A 15,327-nucleotide genomic window follows, 5' to 3' on the forward strand; every position below is an offset into this window, starting at 1 on the left:
AAAATATTTAGATTTGTTTTCTTTAATATATGAAAAATAAAAATTGGTTTAAAATGTATTTAAGAAGAATAAATAATAATCTGTAATTAACAGGTGCATAAAAATGTGATAAATATAAAACTAAAAACAGATTTTTTTTAAATATGAAAAATCAAATTAGGTTTAAAATGTATTTAAAAAAATGTGAATATATAATTATAAAAGGAATCAACAGATGCATAAAAATGTAAAAAATAAACAGAAAAATAAAGTTTTTTAAAAAAAAATATGAAAAATAAAAATAGGGTTAAAATATGTTTAAGAAATTAGAATAGATAATGCTAAAAAGAATCAACAAATGCATAAAAATGTGAAAAATAACCAGGAAAAAATATCTTATTTTTTAATATGAAAAATAAAAATAGATTTAAAATGTATTTAAGAAATAAGAATAGATAATCATAAAAGGAATCAACAGATGCATAAAAATGAAAAATAAAGAATAAACTGAAAAAAAACGGATTTTTTTAAAAATATGAAAAATAAAAATAGGTTCAAAATGTATTTAAGAAATTAGAATAGATAAAATTAAAATTAAACGACAAAAATAAAATAAAATATATATAAGGGTTTAAAATGTTTTTAAAAATATTACCAGATTAACATATTTACACATCAACACCTTAATTTCACATGCAAAGCCATTAGCCAATCACAACAGATGTCATTTATATAAGTCTAAGAGCTATAATAGCCAAAACAGGCTGTTTCGTTGTAAGGATTAGAGAGAAGGTGGAAATGGTTTTAAACAACTGCATTATGATGCAAGAAACCCTGGCTTATAAGAAATATGTCTCTTTATAAACATGTCTTTTGTGCCAGTCTTCACCCACATGCTGTAACTAATGCTTGCGTTGTGTGTTATCAGGGAAGCTCCAGACAGGAAGTGCCGCCCACTCTGCTGAGAAGGAACAGCTTTACACCACTGTCTAGTCAGGATCAAATCAAGCGACCCCGCCTCTTCAGTGTCGGCAACCCGCCCCGGTTAGCGAGCGTTCCTGCTTTATCAACTACGCAATTCCCGGAGGCGCAGGAGAGCGAGGAACTGAGCGAGAGCCAGGTTTGTTTTGGCCGGCTGCGTCTCTGTGTGTCTGAGCTCGTAATGTTTAATGTGACTTTCAGCACTGGGATCAAGGTCCCACACTCACACTGACAATATATATACTCTGGGAGAACAAAAACAGGAATGGTTTTGACCCAAATACTAAAAGATATTTGATTTTATGTTCGAAAAAGAAATATATATTTCTTTTTAACATATAACATTTAAAGTTTTTGAAAGAAGTCTCTTTTGGCTGCCTAATATTGCAAAATATTAATAGAATATATTATATATAATTATATTATATATTATATGTAATTTATTTCTGTGATCAAAACTGAATTCTCAGCATCATTACTCCAGTTTTCAGTTTCACATGATTTTTCAGAAATCATTCTAATATGCTGATTTGATGTTCAAGAAACATTTATTATTATTATCAATATTGAAAACAGTTGTGCTACTTCATATATTTGTGGAAACGGTGATAAACTACCATTCAGAAGTTCAGGATAAGATTAGAAATGTATATAGTAGTAGTAGTAACATTAGTATTCATTTTATATTTATATATATTTTATATAATTCACTTTATATATATATATATATATATATATATTAATATTAGTTTAAATTTCTGAGTACTAATTTATTAGATGCATTAAATTTATCAAAAGTGTCAGTAAAGTGTCAGTAAAGTGTCAGTAAAGTACTGACAAAAGTGTCAGTATTTTAAATAAAGGCTGTTTTTAAAACTTTCTATTCATACAGAGAGAAAAAAATATATATATACATACTTGAAAGTTTGCAAACCTTTTAGAATTTTCTATATTTCTGCATAAATATAACACAAAACAAGCCCTTAAATATGACGAAAGAGAATCCAAACAAACAAACAAGACAAAAATATATACTCTGTCATTTAGTTATTGAGAAAATGATCCAGTGTTAAATGTTTGCGAGTTGCAAAAGTATGTGAATCTTTGCTTTCGGTATCTGTTGTGACCCCTTTTCAAAGCAATAGCTGCAGGTAACATTTTTTGTAACTGCTGATCAGTCCTGCACAATGACTTGTAGGAATTTTAGCCCATTATTTAGTACAGAAACACTTCTAAGAACTGCTTGCTGTACTTTGATTCGGCCGTTCCAAAACATTAACTTTGTTTTTTTTTTTAACATTTTCGGTAGAATGACTTGTGCTCTTGAGATCGTTGTTTTGCTGCATTACCCACTTTGTCTTTAGATTTTAGTTCATGGACAGATGTCCTGACAATTTCATTTAGAATTTGCTGGTATAGTTCAGAATTTCCATCAGTGATGGCAAGTCGTCCTGTCCCAAATGCAGCAAAACAGGCCCAAACCGTGATACTACCACTACCACGTTTCACAGATGAGATAAGGTTCTTCTCATGCTGGAATGCCGTGTTTTTCTTTCTCCAAACATAACACTTCTCATTTAAACCAATAATTATATTTTGGTCACATCCGTCCACAAAACATTTCAAAACATTCTGACTTGTCCACATGATCTTTATCAAACTGCCGACAGGCAGCAGTGTTTTTTGGAGAGTTGGGGCTTTCTTCTTGCAACCGTGTCATGCACACCATGGTTGTTCATTATTCTCCAGATGATGGACTCATGAACTTCAACATTAACCAATGTGAGAAAGGCCTTTAGTTGCTCAGATGATATCCTGGGGTTTTTTGCAACCTATTATACATCTTGCTTTGGAGTTATCTTTGTTGGTCGACCACTTCTGGGGAGGGTAACTGTGGTCTTCAATTTCCTCTATTTGTAACCAATCTGTCTGACTGTGGATTTGTGAAGTCCAAACTCTTTAGAAATGGTTTTGTAACCTTTTTTTTCAGCCTGATGAGCAACAACAACTCTTTTACTGAGGTCTTCAGAGATCTCCTTTGTTTGTGCCATGATTCATTTTCAAAAACAGACTTTAATAGAGTCCTGTTCTTTAAATAAAACAGGGCATAAACTGACACCTAATTGTCATCCTGTTGACTGAAAACACTTCTGAACAGATAGACTGCTAATCCTAGAGATTCAAATACTTTTGCAACTCACAAATATTTAACACTGGATCATTTTTGATAATAAATAAATGACAAAGTACATATTTCTGTCTCATTTATGTGATTTGAGTTCTCTTTGTCAATTTTCAATTTTCATTTTTTTAAATAATTTTAGATAATATTATATATATATATATATATAAATAAATATATTTGCTTTGTACTAGGGCTGCACGTTTATGACAAAAATCATAATTGTCGAAATTGTAATTGCAATTATTAATTGCTATCTTTTAAAATTTACATTGAATGATGTTTTGAATAGCTTTATACCGTTGTTTGAGGCAACTGCATGCCATATTTTTTATATAGTTTCTTTTTTAAAGGGGTCATCGGATGCTAAGTTCACTTTTACATGCTATTTGAACATTAATGTGTGTTGGCAGTGTATGTACAAATCTACCCTATAATGATAAAAATCCATGCAGTGGTTTTTAATTAATCTGTAAAAATAATATCCCCTTTTTCAAATCGAGCCATTCTCAGATGCCTGTCGTTGTTGCGTCACACCGACAGAGGCCGCTCCCACGATAGTTGATTGACATGAGCGTTTTACCTCAGATCAGCTGTAACAGTCCGCCCTCTTTGTTTTGATGCCGAAGCAGGGATGTAAGTTAGACTAGAATTGAGCGATTGAGGTGTTGTGTTGCTGGATGTAATAATGAACATAGTGGTTGTCGTTTACTCCCGACATCTGAGCCGCTGAAGATGCAGTAGATTATGTTTGTTTGTGAAGGGAATGCGCCTCCCGATCTACATATATCCGTCTATGTTCGCGCGAATCATTTGTGATCCAGCTTCACTTACAGCAGAAGTGAGTATAATTTGCAGAGCTGATTTTGACAAGGTAAAAAGGGTGTTGTTTTACACAACCATTGAGAATTTTTAACCAAAGTATATTACAGACTTCTCATTAAGACCCTAAAGAATCATATCAACTTGGGGAAAATGGGCATCCGATGACCCCTTTAAATATAAAAAGGTAAAAAATGAAAGAATTAAAACAATGAGAAAAGAAAAAAACTTAAGATAGCCTGTAGGAAAAATACGCACACACTCTCTCTCTCACAAGCGCACACACATCTTAAGAAAGCAGAATGATGTAAGTGTTTTTTTTTTTATTGTGCCTTTGAACGATCACACAATTGTGGCATCTGTAATTGTAATCACGATTAGAAATTCAAATCATTTTTCAGCCCTACTTTGTACACCTAAAACACTGACAAAATGGTCAGAAAACCCACGTAAACACTGAGAAAAAAAATGTAATATACTTTTATAAAATAAATTAATACTTTTATTTAGCAAGGATGCATTAAATTGATCAAAAGTGACGGTGAAGACATTTATAATGTTATAAAAGATTTCTTTCATTAATAAGAATCTTAAAAAAAAATCCAAAAAATTAAGATTAAATTACATTTTAAAATACTCGTAATCAAACTACAGTTACTTTTTATGAATTACATATTATTTACACACTAGCAATAATTTATTCATAAGTTTTGTGGAATCATAAGTTACAGTTTTGTGGACATTCACACAAAGGTTTGACCACTGAATTTACAAAAATCATTTCAGTGTTTCAATACTGCATCAACTACTGATGAGCACATTAATTTTTGTCATGTCTAAAGTGTTATGTATGTGGTGAAAACAACATTACGTAACCAACATCGTCAAGTAACCTTTGTGTCTTACTTGTCTAGGAAATACTGAACTGCTTCGCCCCGTCGGACTCGAAAGATGCCGTCCAAGAGTGATGACACAAAGCGGTGTTACGCCCGTAAAATGAAATGTTTTCTCCAGACATGATTCAACTGTTGACGCCCGCTCAAAATCAGCACAAGTGAACACTGCTTTATGTAACATTACTAGCGCCGGCGACGCCTCCATGCGCTCTTCTCAACCCTCATCCGTCCACAGTGTTTGGAAGTACGGTAAAATCACAACAACATGTGAGTTACTGATTGAAATACTCAACTATTAAAGCAAGGAAGATTCGCTCGTGCCGTTGATCAGATTGACAGCCCGCGGGACCAATTAGAGCGCGGCTGAACTGATTGAGTGGGCGTGGCTTGTGCCAGTTAAGCTGATTGGCTCTCGAAGATTTTTCATTTTGCGCTCTTCATACTGCCTTAGTACGGATTGACTCAGGCCAAATTTGATTGGATATTATGTAAATGATTGTATAATTATAATTTAGCTGTTAATTGATTGTGATGTTCTTTCTGTCTGTATTTACATTCTGCTTTCTGGTTTTGATTGGTGTGCAGAATGTCGTATTGAATTTAATGAATGTCGTATTGCAGTCGTATGATGTCATAGGTCATGTGACAGAGGAAAGGTTCGTTTAATTTACGCTCTGCTGGTTTTTCTTCCATCAGGCTTATTCATAAGAATAACATCAGGGTTATAATTATAAATAACAGTTTTATTTGTTATTAATAAGTGAAACTTGAAATGTGATTAAGTCTTTTAATGAATGTGTTTTCACTGGTTCTTTTTATAACACATACGCATAGAGTCGTTATTTACAGAATTATCTTGTCAGTGTTTTTTCAATGGCTCTGCAAGAATGTCTACTACTACTGAGAATATTGAAACTCATGCTGTTATTAGTTTTCATGTTTGTTATTTAGATGATCTTTCATTATAAAATTATTTATACATGGTTTTATCTAGCATCGGATCTAGAAGGATGTTCTTAAAGCGCATTTTAAATTGTTTTATCATAATAATTTGAGTTCGTGTTGCCAGATTTTTTCATTTCCGAGCATGTTCTTAATACTCGTTAAATGTTATGATGGTCTGTTAAGAACATGTTCCTGTCAATCGAAGGCTGCGTTGTTGTTGCTTCGCGCAGCTTATGCATTTTTAATGCAAATGTTAAAAAGTGTGATTGCATGATTGGATATGATCAAGTGCCTTTGCTTCGCAACCAATGTGTAACCAAATCAGAGCCTAACAGAAGTGCAGATTCTTGGATCCAAAAAACACATTTACCTCGGAGCCAAGTCCTTTGTTTTAATTTATTGTGTTGCAAAAAATATGTTTTGTGTTCTGTGACGTTGTCAGGAAAACAGCATCACTATATAATGTCATGCTAATCTAGAGATAACATTTTGTGATCTAATAAATCAATCTGTGATGCAAGTAAAATTTTTTTGTCATTTAATAGCAATTAAAATTGGTATACTATTATAGTTTTTGTTAATATTTTATATTTCTGTAAAGTTTTAGTTATTTTATGTTTGTATAATTTTTATTTTTTGTCTATATATTGTGTCTATATAGGTTTAGTTATTTTAGTATGTCAACTTAAACTGAGAAATGTTGCTGAATTATTTTTTCTTTTTTTGTTGTTTTAGTTTTGGTTACCTATAATTACCCTACAATTAAAAATATGCATTATTGCAGTAATTGTACGCATATATTAAGTTTACATGCTTTGCATTTTTGTTAATGTAGCTAGGTATTTATTTTATTTTAGTTTATTTTAAATGGTAGAGTTTCTGTGCACATTTTTAAACGTAGTGCTGTTTATTTATTTTATTTTATTTTTGTTAAAAATTAACCAAAAGACATTTCATTACAATTATTTTTTATTTTATTATTATTATTATTTTATTTTATTTTTTTTGTATTTTATGTCATTTGTTTTATTTCATGTAACAAACTTTTTTTATGGTTTTAGTTTTAGTTACCTACAATTACCCTGCAATTAAAAATGTGCATTATTGCATTATTGTTTGCATAAATTAAGTTTTATTTGATTTTTAAAGGTAGAATTTATGTGTATATTTTCAAATGTGGTGTTATTTTATTTTATTTTATTTTATTTTATTTTTTTACGTGAAAATTAACCAAAAGCCAAAAAGATTTTTAAATTTCCTTCATCGCACAAACAGCTCTGTTTCAGACTGGTCTGCCATGTGTAAAGGGTGGGTAGCATCATTGCCACGACACTGGACAGTTTTGTTCCCACAGCTCTGGAAAATACGTAATGCTTTCCTTTTTTTGTAGAACATTTGTAGCTTGTCCTGAAACAACATCAAACGAGTCTTTAATATTTGTTTTTAGTAGTTGCTTAAGTTAATAGTATGTCTAACAATTGATAAATGGGTGGAAAATAAATATTGTCTTTTACTTTTTGGCAGTACAGTGATTAGAGGATGATGAATTTTGGGGAAAAAAATCATTCCAGTTTGTTATTTCCTGCCATTTTGATCCAATCACGTTCTAGGCAGAACAAAGTTGTAAACACATCAGAGTTAAAACTCTACATTTTATCTCCACAGTGAATACATCAGAACATGAAGATGGAAAAGATCCGTAAGGGATGAATGACAGAAACTGTGACGTCATGGCACTCCACCCGCAGCCTATGGAGCAACATTTATGTCTTCATAAGGGTGGGGCGTGAGTGTTTTGACCCGTCTTACCAGCCTGACCTTAAACCGCCTACTTGCCTTACTTGATCTCAATTGCAGATGGTATTTGTTATAATAATACAGTCCTATCAGAAGTTTAACGTAGACTGGAAATATTTTGTGTCTGTGTTAGGTCTGCTCGATCAAGGATGACGCTAAGAATAATCTTTTGTATTGCCAAGATAGCATTTGGGAATCCAAAATGTCTCAAGGATGACAACGATAACAGATGTTTAGGCTGTTGCAAGTAAAATAAAACTTCCCTTTTTAAAATGTACAGTATATCGACTTTTTTGTTTGAGCTGCTCTTATATTTTCCAAATATTACTTAACATCTTGTCCATAAAGATACAGTGTATGAGCAATAATTCACTAGGCGGAAAATCCTACTTTAAAGATGCGTGTATGAGCTTGCCTTAATGATATGTTGCAAAACCTTTACCAGTTCTGAACCAAAGTAGCAGCTGCTATCAAAGAAAAATAAAGTATTTAAGTATTTAAAAGAAATTAAATAAAAATGTTCTGTTTTCTGTTTACATTTTCTATGAAGCCTGTATATATGTGTATATATATATATATATATATATGTGTGTGTGTGTGTGTGTGTGTGTGTATGTATAGATGTGTGTGTATGTGTGTATGTGTATGTGTATATATGGGTACACATTTCTAATACACAAGGTACACATTTCTAATAATTTTGCACCCAATTCTCATATTGTGTTTTCAGAAAGTTTTGTAATCTTTGTCCTCCCCCAAATTTGTCACAACCAAAACAGTTAATATATCATTTAATAAGAAGGGTTATATTGACCTATTAACCTTTTGCTTACATATTCCTTGTAAGTATATATTTTTTCTATTTTATTTAAAAGATTTCAGAAGTAAATCAATAACAATTACAATTTTAACAATATTTCAAGTGTGATTTTTGAGATTTGTTTTATTTTGAAATCAATTTCTTTGTAAAAGGCAAAAAGTTGATCACACTAATTTCAAAATGACATGTTCATTATATAGTTTGAATATACATTGAGCCAAACACTACCATAACATCTTAGTTGATAATTCAGTATACTTTATTTTTGACAAAACATACCATGTTTCAGTAGTGACTGCAAACTTTCTGTAATGACGGTAATGTTTTGGTAGGGACCACATCAAATTACAGAATTTTATCTTGCATACTAAAACATACTAGAATACTAAAAATTTGTACTAAAATTTTGTTTATTTCCACCAAGTAATGGATTATTTGTTTGTCACTACAGAAGCAATGATAACATGTTTCAGTCGGTAGTGACAATTTTATGGAATAACAGCCAAAAAAACACAGATGTCATTGACGGGGGCAGTCGTGGTCTAATGGTTAGAGAGTCGGGATTGTGAATGAACAGCACCTTCAACAAAATGACTGAGGTGCCCCCTGAGCTCAGCACCGAACCCCCAATTGCTCCCCAGGCGCTGGAGCAATGGCTGCCCCTAGGGTGTGTGTTCACCCTAGAAAACAAAGACGTCACTATCGAAACTTCATTTGTTTCGGTCATGACTGTTAGGGTAGTGACAATTTTATGGGATAACACCCTAGAAAACAAAGATGTCACTACTGAAACATTTGGTGAAGTTTCGGTAATAACATCTTTATTTTCTAGGGTGTTATGCCATAAAATTGTCATTACCAAATATTTTGGTGAAATTTCGGTAGTGACATCATTGTTTTCGAGAGCATTATCCCATAAAGTAGTCACTGACAAAACAATCACGACCAAAACATTTGGTAAAGTTTTGGTAGTGACATCTTTGTTTTTTAGGGCGTTATCCCGTAAAATGGTACCGAAACGGTCACAACCAAAACATTTGGTGAAGTTTTGGTAGTGACATCTTTGTTTTGTGCGTTATCCCATAAAATAGTCACTACCAAAACAATAACAACCGAAACATTTGGTAAAGTTTTGGTAGTGACATCTTTGTTTTCTAGGGCGTTATCCCATAAAATAGTACCGAAACAGTCACGACCAAAACATTTGGTGAAGTTTCGGTAGTGACATCTTTGTTTTCTAGGGCGTTATCCCATAAAATAGTACCGAAACAGTCACAACCTAAACATTTGGTGAAGAGATAACACCCTAGAAAACAAAGATGTCACTACCGAAACTTCACCAAATGTTTTGGTAGTTACTGTTTCGGTAGTGACAATTTTATTTGGTGAAATTTCGGTGGTGACTTCTTTGTTTTCCAGGGCGTGTCCCGTAAAATAGTACCAAAATCGTTATGACAAAAACATTTGGTGAAGTTTTGGTAGTGACATCTTTGTTTTCTAGGGTGTTATCCCATAAAATAGTACCGCAACAGTCACAACCGAAACATTTGGTGAAGTTTCAGTGGTGACATAGTGATATCTTTGTTAGTAGTACTGAACAGTACCAGCCTGACCTTAAACCGCCTACTTGCCTTACTTGATCTCAACTGCAGATGGTATTTGTTATAATAACAGTGTCCTATCAGAAGTTTAATGTAGACTGGAAATATTTTGTGTCTCTGTTAGGTCTGCTCGATCAAGGATGACGCTAGGAATAGTCTTTTGTATTGCCAAGACAGCATTTGGGAAAATGTCTCAAGGATGACATAGTCATCCTTCAGTGGTGACATAGTGATATCTTTGTTTTCTAGGGCGTTATCCCATAAAATAGTACTGAAACAGTCAAGACCGAAACATCTGGTAAAGTTTCTGTAGTGACATCTTTGTTTTCTAGGGTGTTATCCCATAAAATAGTACTGCAACAGTCACAACCTAAACATTTGGTGAAGAGATAACACCCTAAAAAACAAAGATGTCACTACCGAAACTTCACCAAATAAAATTGTCACTACCGAAACAGTAACTACCAAAACATCTGGTGAAGTTTTGGTAGTGTCATCTTTGTCTTCTAGGGCGTTACCCCATAAAATAGTACTGCAACAATCTTGACCTAAACATTTGGTGAAGAGATAACACCCTAGAAAACAAAGATGTCACTACCGAAACTTCACCAAATGTTTTGGTAGTTACTGTTTCGGTAGTGACAGTTTTATTTGGTGAAATTTCGGTAGTGACATCTTTGTTTTCCAGGGCGTGTCCCATAAAATAGTACTGCAGCAGTCACGACTGAAACATTTGGTAAAGGGATAACACCCTCGAAAACAAAGATGTCACTACCGAAACTTCACCAAATGTTTCGGTAGTGACAATTTTATTTGGTGAAATTTCGGTAGTAACATCTTTATTTTCGTGGGTGTTATCCCTTTACCAAATGTTTCGGTCATGACTGTTTTCCAGGGTGTGTCCCATAAAATAGTACCGAAACCGTTACGACAAAAACATTTGGTGAAATTTCAGTAGTGACATCTTTGTTTTCTAGGGCGTTATCCCATAAAATAGTACTGCAACAGTCTTGACCTAAACATTTGGTGAAGAGATAACACCCTAGAAAACAAAGATGTCACTACCGAAACTTCACCAACTGTTTTGGTAGTTACTGTTTCGGTAGTGACAATTTTATTTGGTGAAGTTTCGGTAGTGACATCTTTGTTTTTTAGGGTGTTATCTCTTCACCAAATGTTTAGGTCGTGACTGTTGCAGTACTATTTTATGGGATAATGCCCTAGAAAACAAAGATATCAATATGTCACCACTGAAGGATGACTATGTCATCCTTGAGACATTTTCCGGTAGTGAAAAAGTTTCGGTAGTGACATCTTTGTTTTCTAGGGCATTACCCCATAAAATAGTACTGCAACAATCTTGACCTAAACATTTGGTGAAGGGATAACACCCTAGAAAACAAAGATGTCACAAAATGTCACCAAATAAAATTGTCACTACCGAAGCAGTAACTACCAAAACATTTAGTGAAATTTCGGTAGTGACATCTTTGTTTTCCAGGGCGTGTCCCGTAAAATAGTACAGAAACCGTTACGACAAAAACATTTGGTGAAGTTTTGGTAGTGACATCTTTGTTGTCTAGGGCGTTATCCCATAAAATAGTACTGCAACAGTCACAACCTAAACATTTGGTAAATGGATAACACCTACGAAAACAAAGATGTCACTACCAAAACTTCACCAAAGGTTTAGGCAGTGACTGTTTTGGTAGTGACAATTTTAGATCATTTTGAACCTAGATCAAAGATGCACATGGCATCTTTAATCACCACATGGTTATCTAGCACAGTTCTGAACAGCTGTAGGCATATAAAAACTATATGATATGGAATAACTCCCAAAACATTGTTTACAGAAAAATGGTGTTATATATATTGAACTTCACTTTTTTAAAAAAAAAAAAAATCCAAAATGTGTTATTAAAAGCAATGGAATTAAATGCAAAAATTATTTCTTATATCATTATATAATTTTCATAAAATTAATACTCGAATTAGTACTAATAAAAGAGAAATTTAACCATTTTGGCAGCTAGTCACCACTGAATTAATTACTAGCAATTAAAGATAGATGCTAGTAAGATAATAGCTAGTTTAGAGTGTCAGCAACGCGTGTCTGTTCCACTCAGAAACGCTCCGTTGTTTTTGAACACGATTCCTTGAATTTTCATGTTATTTGAGTAAGTCGTTTTTTGTTAGTTTACAAGAACCGTAAGAACGATAGATGTAGAAGTGTTTCTGTCGGTTTACACTGAAACGAGGCTGTGACGACAGCAGGCGTATATATAACAAGCTCTTGGAGCGTGTGTGTGTAATTCTGTATTTGTTTTGTTTGAGGCAGACTCCTGGAGTTCATCTGCAGTTCTCCCTGAATATGGCGCTTGTTTGGTACAATGTACTCATGCTTGTGTTTGCGCACTTTGTGGGTGAGTAACTTTGAAATTTAGCATGACAGAACTAACGTTAGATCGCTTCATAATCAACAAACGCTCGATGTGACACATCGCGTCTAAATTTGACGCGTCACGTCTGTGTTTGATGCGTCACACCGCTATTCCAGTCTTTTTTTTACTAAAATATTTTATTTACACATTATATGTTTAAACTGATGACTGTTCATTTCACTGGTTCTGTTTATAAATAACTTTAACCAGCCTAAGGTCTAGTTTTATGGTCACTTGTCAAGCTAAAACCAGTAAAATATTATTAATTGACAGGTTGGGTCATTTAATTCAAGTGATCCTTTATTTATAATGATGTATAAGCAGTTTTAGCAATATTCAGTGGTGCTGGAAGGTACAAAAATACAGGCTGTGGATTTATGATATAGGCATAAATAAGCATCAAGTTCATACAAGTTATAAATCTAGTGGGTGGAGATGTTTCCTTGCGCATGCCTTAGAGATGTTTAAAATAGATTTCCTGCCTTATTGCATAATATCTTCGAGTTACAGGTAGCTACTTCACAGTTTACATTCAATACTTTGTATTCATCAGTAACATCATTGGTACTTATTTTGATTTCATAACAAGCTTATGTTATTTTCAGTATGACAGCCAATGTGTGTAATAATTAACAAAACTGTTGAACTAAATGATATACCTGCATTTTTGTTTACTGTTATTTCTGTTGTTGAGCTGTGCTTTGAAACTATCTTTTTCAGTGCCTCAAAGATATATGTCCACACAATGTGGTGAACCAGAAAAATATCCCGACAAGCTTCTGAACAACAGATATCTCCATAAATCAGTGTTCAATGATAGAAACACAGTGTCGTATACATGTGCCCCGGGTTACATGCAGTCAGAAGGAAGTAAAATATCACAGTGTGTGAGAGGACAGTGGACACCCTTGAACATGAAATGCGAAAGTAAGACGCATCTGTTTATCTAGGTCTCTAAAACATCTCTTTCATTCATTCATTGTGCTTCACTTTTTCATATTTTTTCATTTATCCTCACAGAGAAAAAGTGCAATGCGCTGGGTGATATAGAGAACGGGCACTATAATCGAAATGGACAGTCATTTGGAGATAAAGCAACTGCTGTGTGTAATGAAGGGTACTGAAACCTTATTTTTTACTTTTATTATCTGGAGTCCATAGATTGGTGTAAACGTCGTTATGTGATTATAAATAGGGCAGAATAAGTTTAAAAAAATAAATGTTTTTGTTTTGTTTTGACTATAGCATTCTTACTGATTGATTGATTCAAGGACAAATAAAATGTATATTTCAAGTAAAATTTTAATGCCGTGGTCTGTTATTAAAGCAGGCCAATAATGTTTCCTTTGTCTTTTTTGCTCTTGTTTTCACATGCAGGTATGTTTTGAGAGGAGAACGTGTCCGTATGTGTACGGAAAAAGGTTGGAATGGGACGGACCCCATCTGTGAGGGTGAGTTTAATCTTTCAAATGTTCAAAAATCATCACAAAAATACCTTAATTTACTTTTAACACTCCCAAGTTTGTAGCAGTCACAACCACATGCAATTTTATCTTCTAAAAAATATGAACTGTGAAAGTGTGATGCAGGAGCCATTTCAACAGACTCTTACAGTTTAAGAGGATTGCATGGCAGTAAATACCTCTAATCTGTTGTGTGAATTTTCCAAGATTTGTAGACTGGCTTTGTAGCTTAATATCGCCATCTGGTGGATTCTTGTAACTGGTCATCAGAAGCATGATTGTGCCACAATCGATTGTTTTTTCCTTCTGGTTTAGTGTCGAAGATCATCTGTTCAGCACCTGCTGTGGCAAACAGATTGATAAAGCCTGGAGAAAGGACACAGTATGCACCCCAAGACACTGTATCCATCGTCTGCAGTGAGGGATTTGAGCTGATTGGTTTGCCAGACGTCGCATGTGGACCTGATGGCCAGTGGCAGGGCTTGCCTGAGTGCCGCTTTAAAGGTAATTTGTGCACTTGGTTTAAATACTTAGTCTGAACCCTAATTTCAGCTCCACTGCTTCCTTCAATTATGCATTTTGAGAGATACAAAATTAAGGCTGCTCTCTTTTTCTTGCTCTAAACTTCCGCCTATGGTATTCTAAACTGGCACCGAATGTCAATTTAACAACAAACATGTTGAACTCCAACATTGGACAGATATTTAAGTGTGCTTTGACAGTGCCGGCCTGTAGGTTTGTGGGGCCCTAGGCAAGTTAATAAAATTGGGTAAAAAACTGTCATAGAAATTTGACAAGTGAAGAGAAAGCACATAACATGAATATCTCAATATTTTAGTGTGAATGTGTATTAATTGTAACACATTCAACAAACATTTAAACAAAATAAAAAATAAAAAAAATAGGGGTGCAAGTGAGTTTGAGTAAACATGCACATGCATCACAAATAAATAAAATGTAAAGAAAGTATACACAAAAACTAAATAAACATAGGCCTACTAATATTCATAAATGATAAGAAATGCAGGCTATTTTGATTGTTTTGTTTTGATTGATGAAAAAAAACTTCATTGCGTTAGACACTGGATCCGGGTCTGATCACAGGCATCATTGCACGTATAAAACAAGTACTACAGCAATAAATATTATGTATATAGCAGTCAAAACATCTTTTTTTTTCCAGCTCCAGAAAGATATCCTTTGGATTCCATTTCTACCACAACTTCACTTTAATCTCTCTATCATACTTTCATTTCAGATTATTTAAAAATAACATTAATGTGTAACAAGACTTCATTTCGAGAGACTATTCGGAGAGGCAATATTAAGTGAATTCCAAAATCTAAACTAAACCGTAACAACAAAATCTGAACTGTAACAAGAAAGGTTTTCGAAAA

General features: G+C 33.6%; 2 protein-coding genes across 5 annotated transcripts in view; both read left to right on the forward strand.

Annotated features, from left to right (window-relative positions):
* Positions 1–6,381, forward strand: part of pfkfb2a (6-phosphofructo-2-kinase/fructose-2,6-biphosphatase 2a) — a 34,034-nt gene extending 27,653 nt beyond the window's left edge. Inside the window, exons 15-16 of one of the 2 annotated variants that reach the window (XM_051095721.1) lie at positions 908–1,099; positions 4,879–6,381. In XM_051095721.1, coding sequence (XP_050951678.1) covers positions 908–1,099; positions 4,879–4,932 — 246 coding nt within the window. In that variant the 3' untranslated portion in view covers positions 4,933–6,381. The remainder of the gene's footprint in view (positions 1–907; positions 1,100–4,878) is intronic. The other variant, XM_051095720.1, reaches the window with a different exon arrangement.
* Positions 6,382–12,159: 5,778 nt separating this feature from the next.
* The window catches only part of si:ch73-217n20.1 (C4b-binding protein alpha chain), a 93,991-nt gene continuing 90,823 nt past the window's right edge, over positions 12,160–15,327 (forward strand). For 2 of the 3 annotated variants that reach the window (XM_051095715.1, XM_051095719.1), the window contains exons 1-5: positions 12,283–12,449; positions 13,188–13,394; positions 13,488–13,584; positions 13,845–13,918; positions 14,246–14,434. In XM_051095715.1, coding sequence (XP_050951672.1) covers positions 12,398–12,449; positions 13,188–13,394; positions 13,488–13,584; positions 13,845–13,918; positions 14,246–14,434 — 619 coding nt within the window. In that variant the 5' untranslated portion in view covers positions 12,283–12,397. Of the gene's footprint in view, positions 12,450–13,187; positions 13,395–13,487; positions 13,585–13,844; positions 13,919–14,245; positions 14,435–15,327 lie in introns of all 3 variants that reach the window. The other variant, XM_051095718.1, reaches the window with a different exon arrangement.

This window comes from Labeo rohita, chromosome 23 (genome assembly GCF_022985175.1).
Source record: "Labeo rohita strain BAU-BD-2019 chromosome 23, IGBB_LRoh.1.0, whole genome shotgun sequence".
NCBI classification, from domain to species: Eukaryota; Metazoa; Chordata; class Actinopteri; order Cypriniformes; family Cyprinidae; genus Labeo; species Labeo rohita.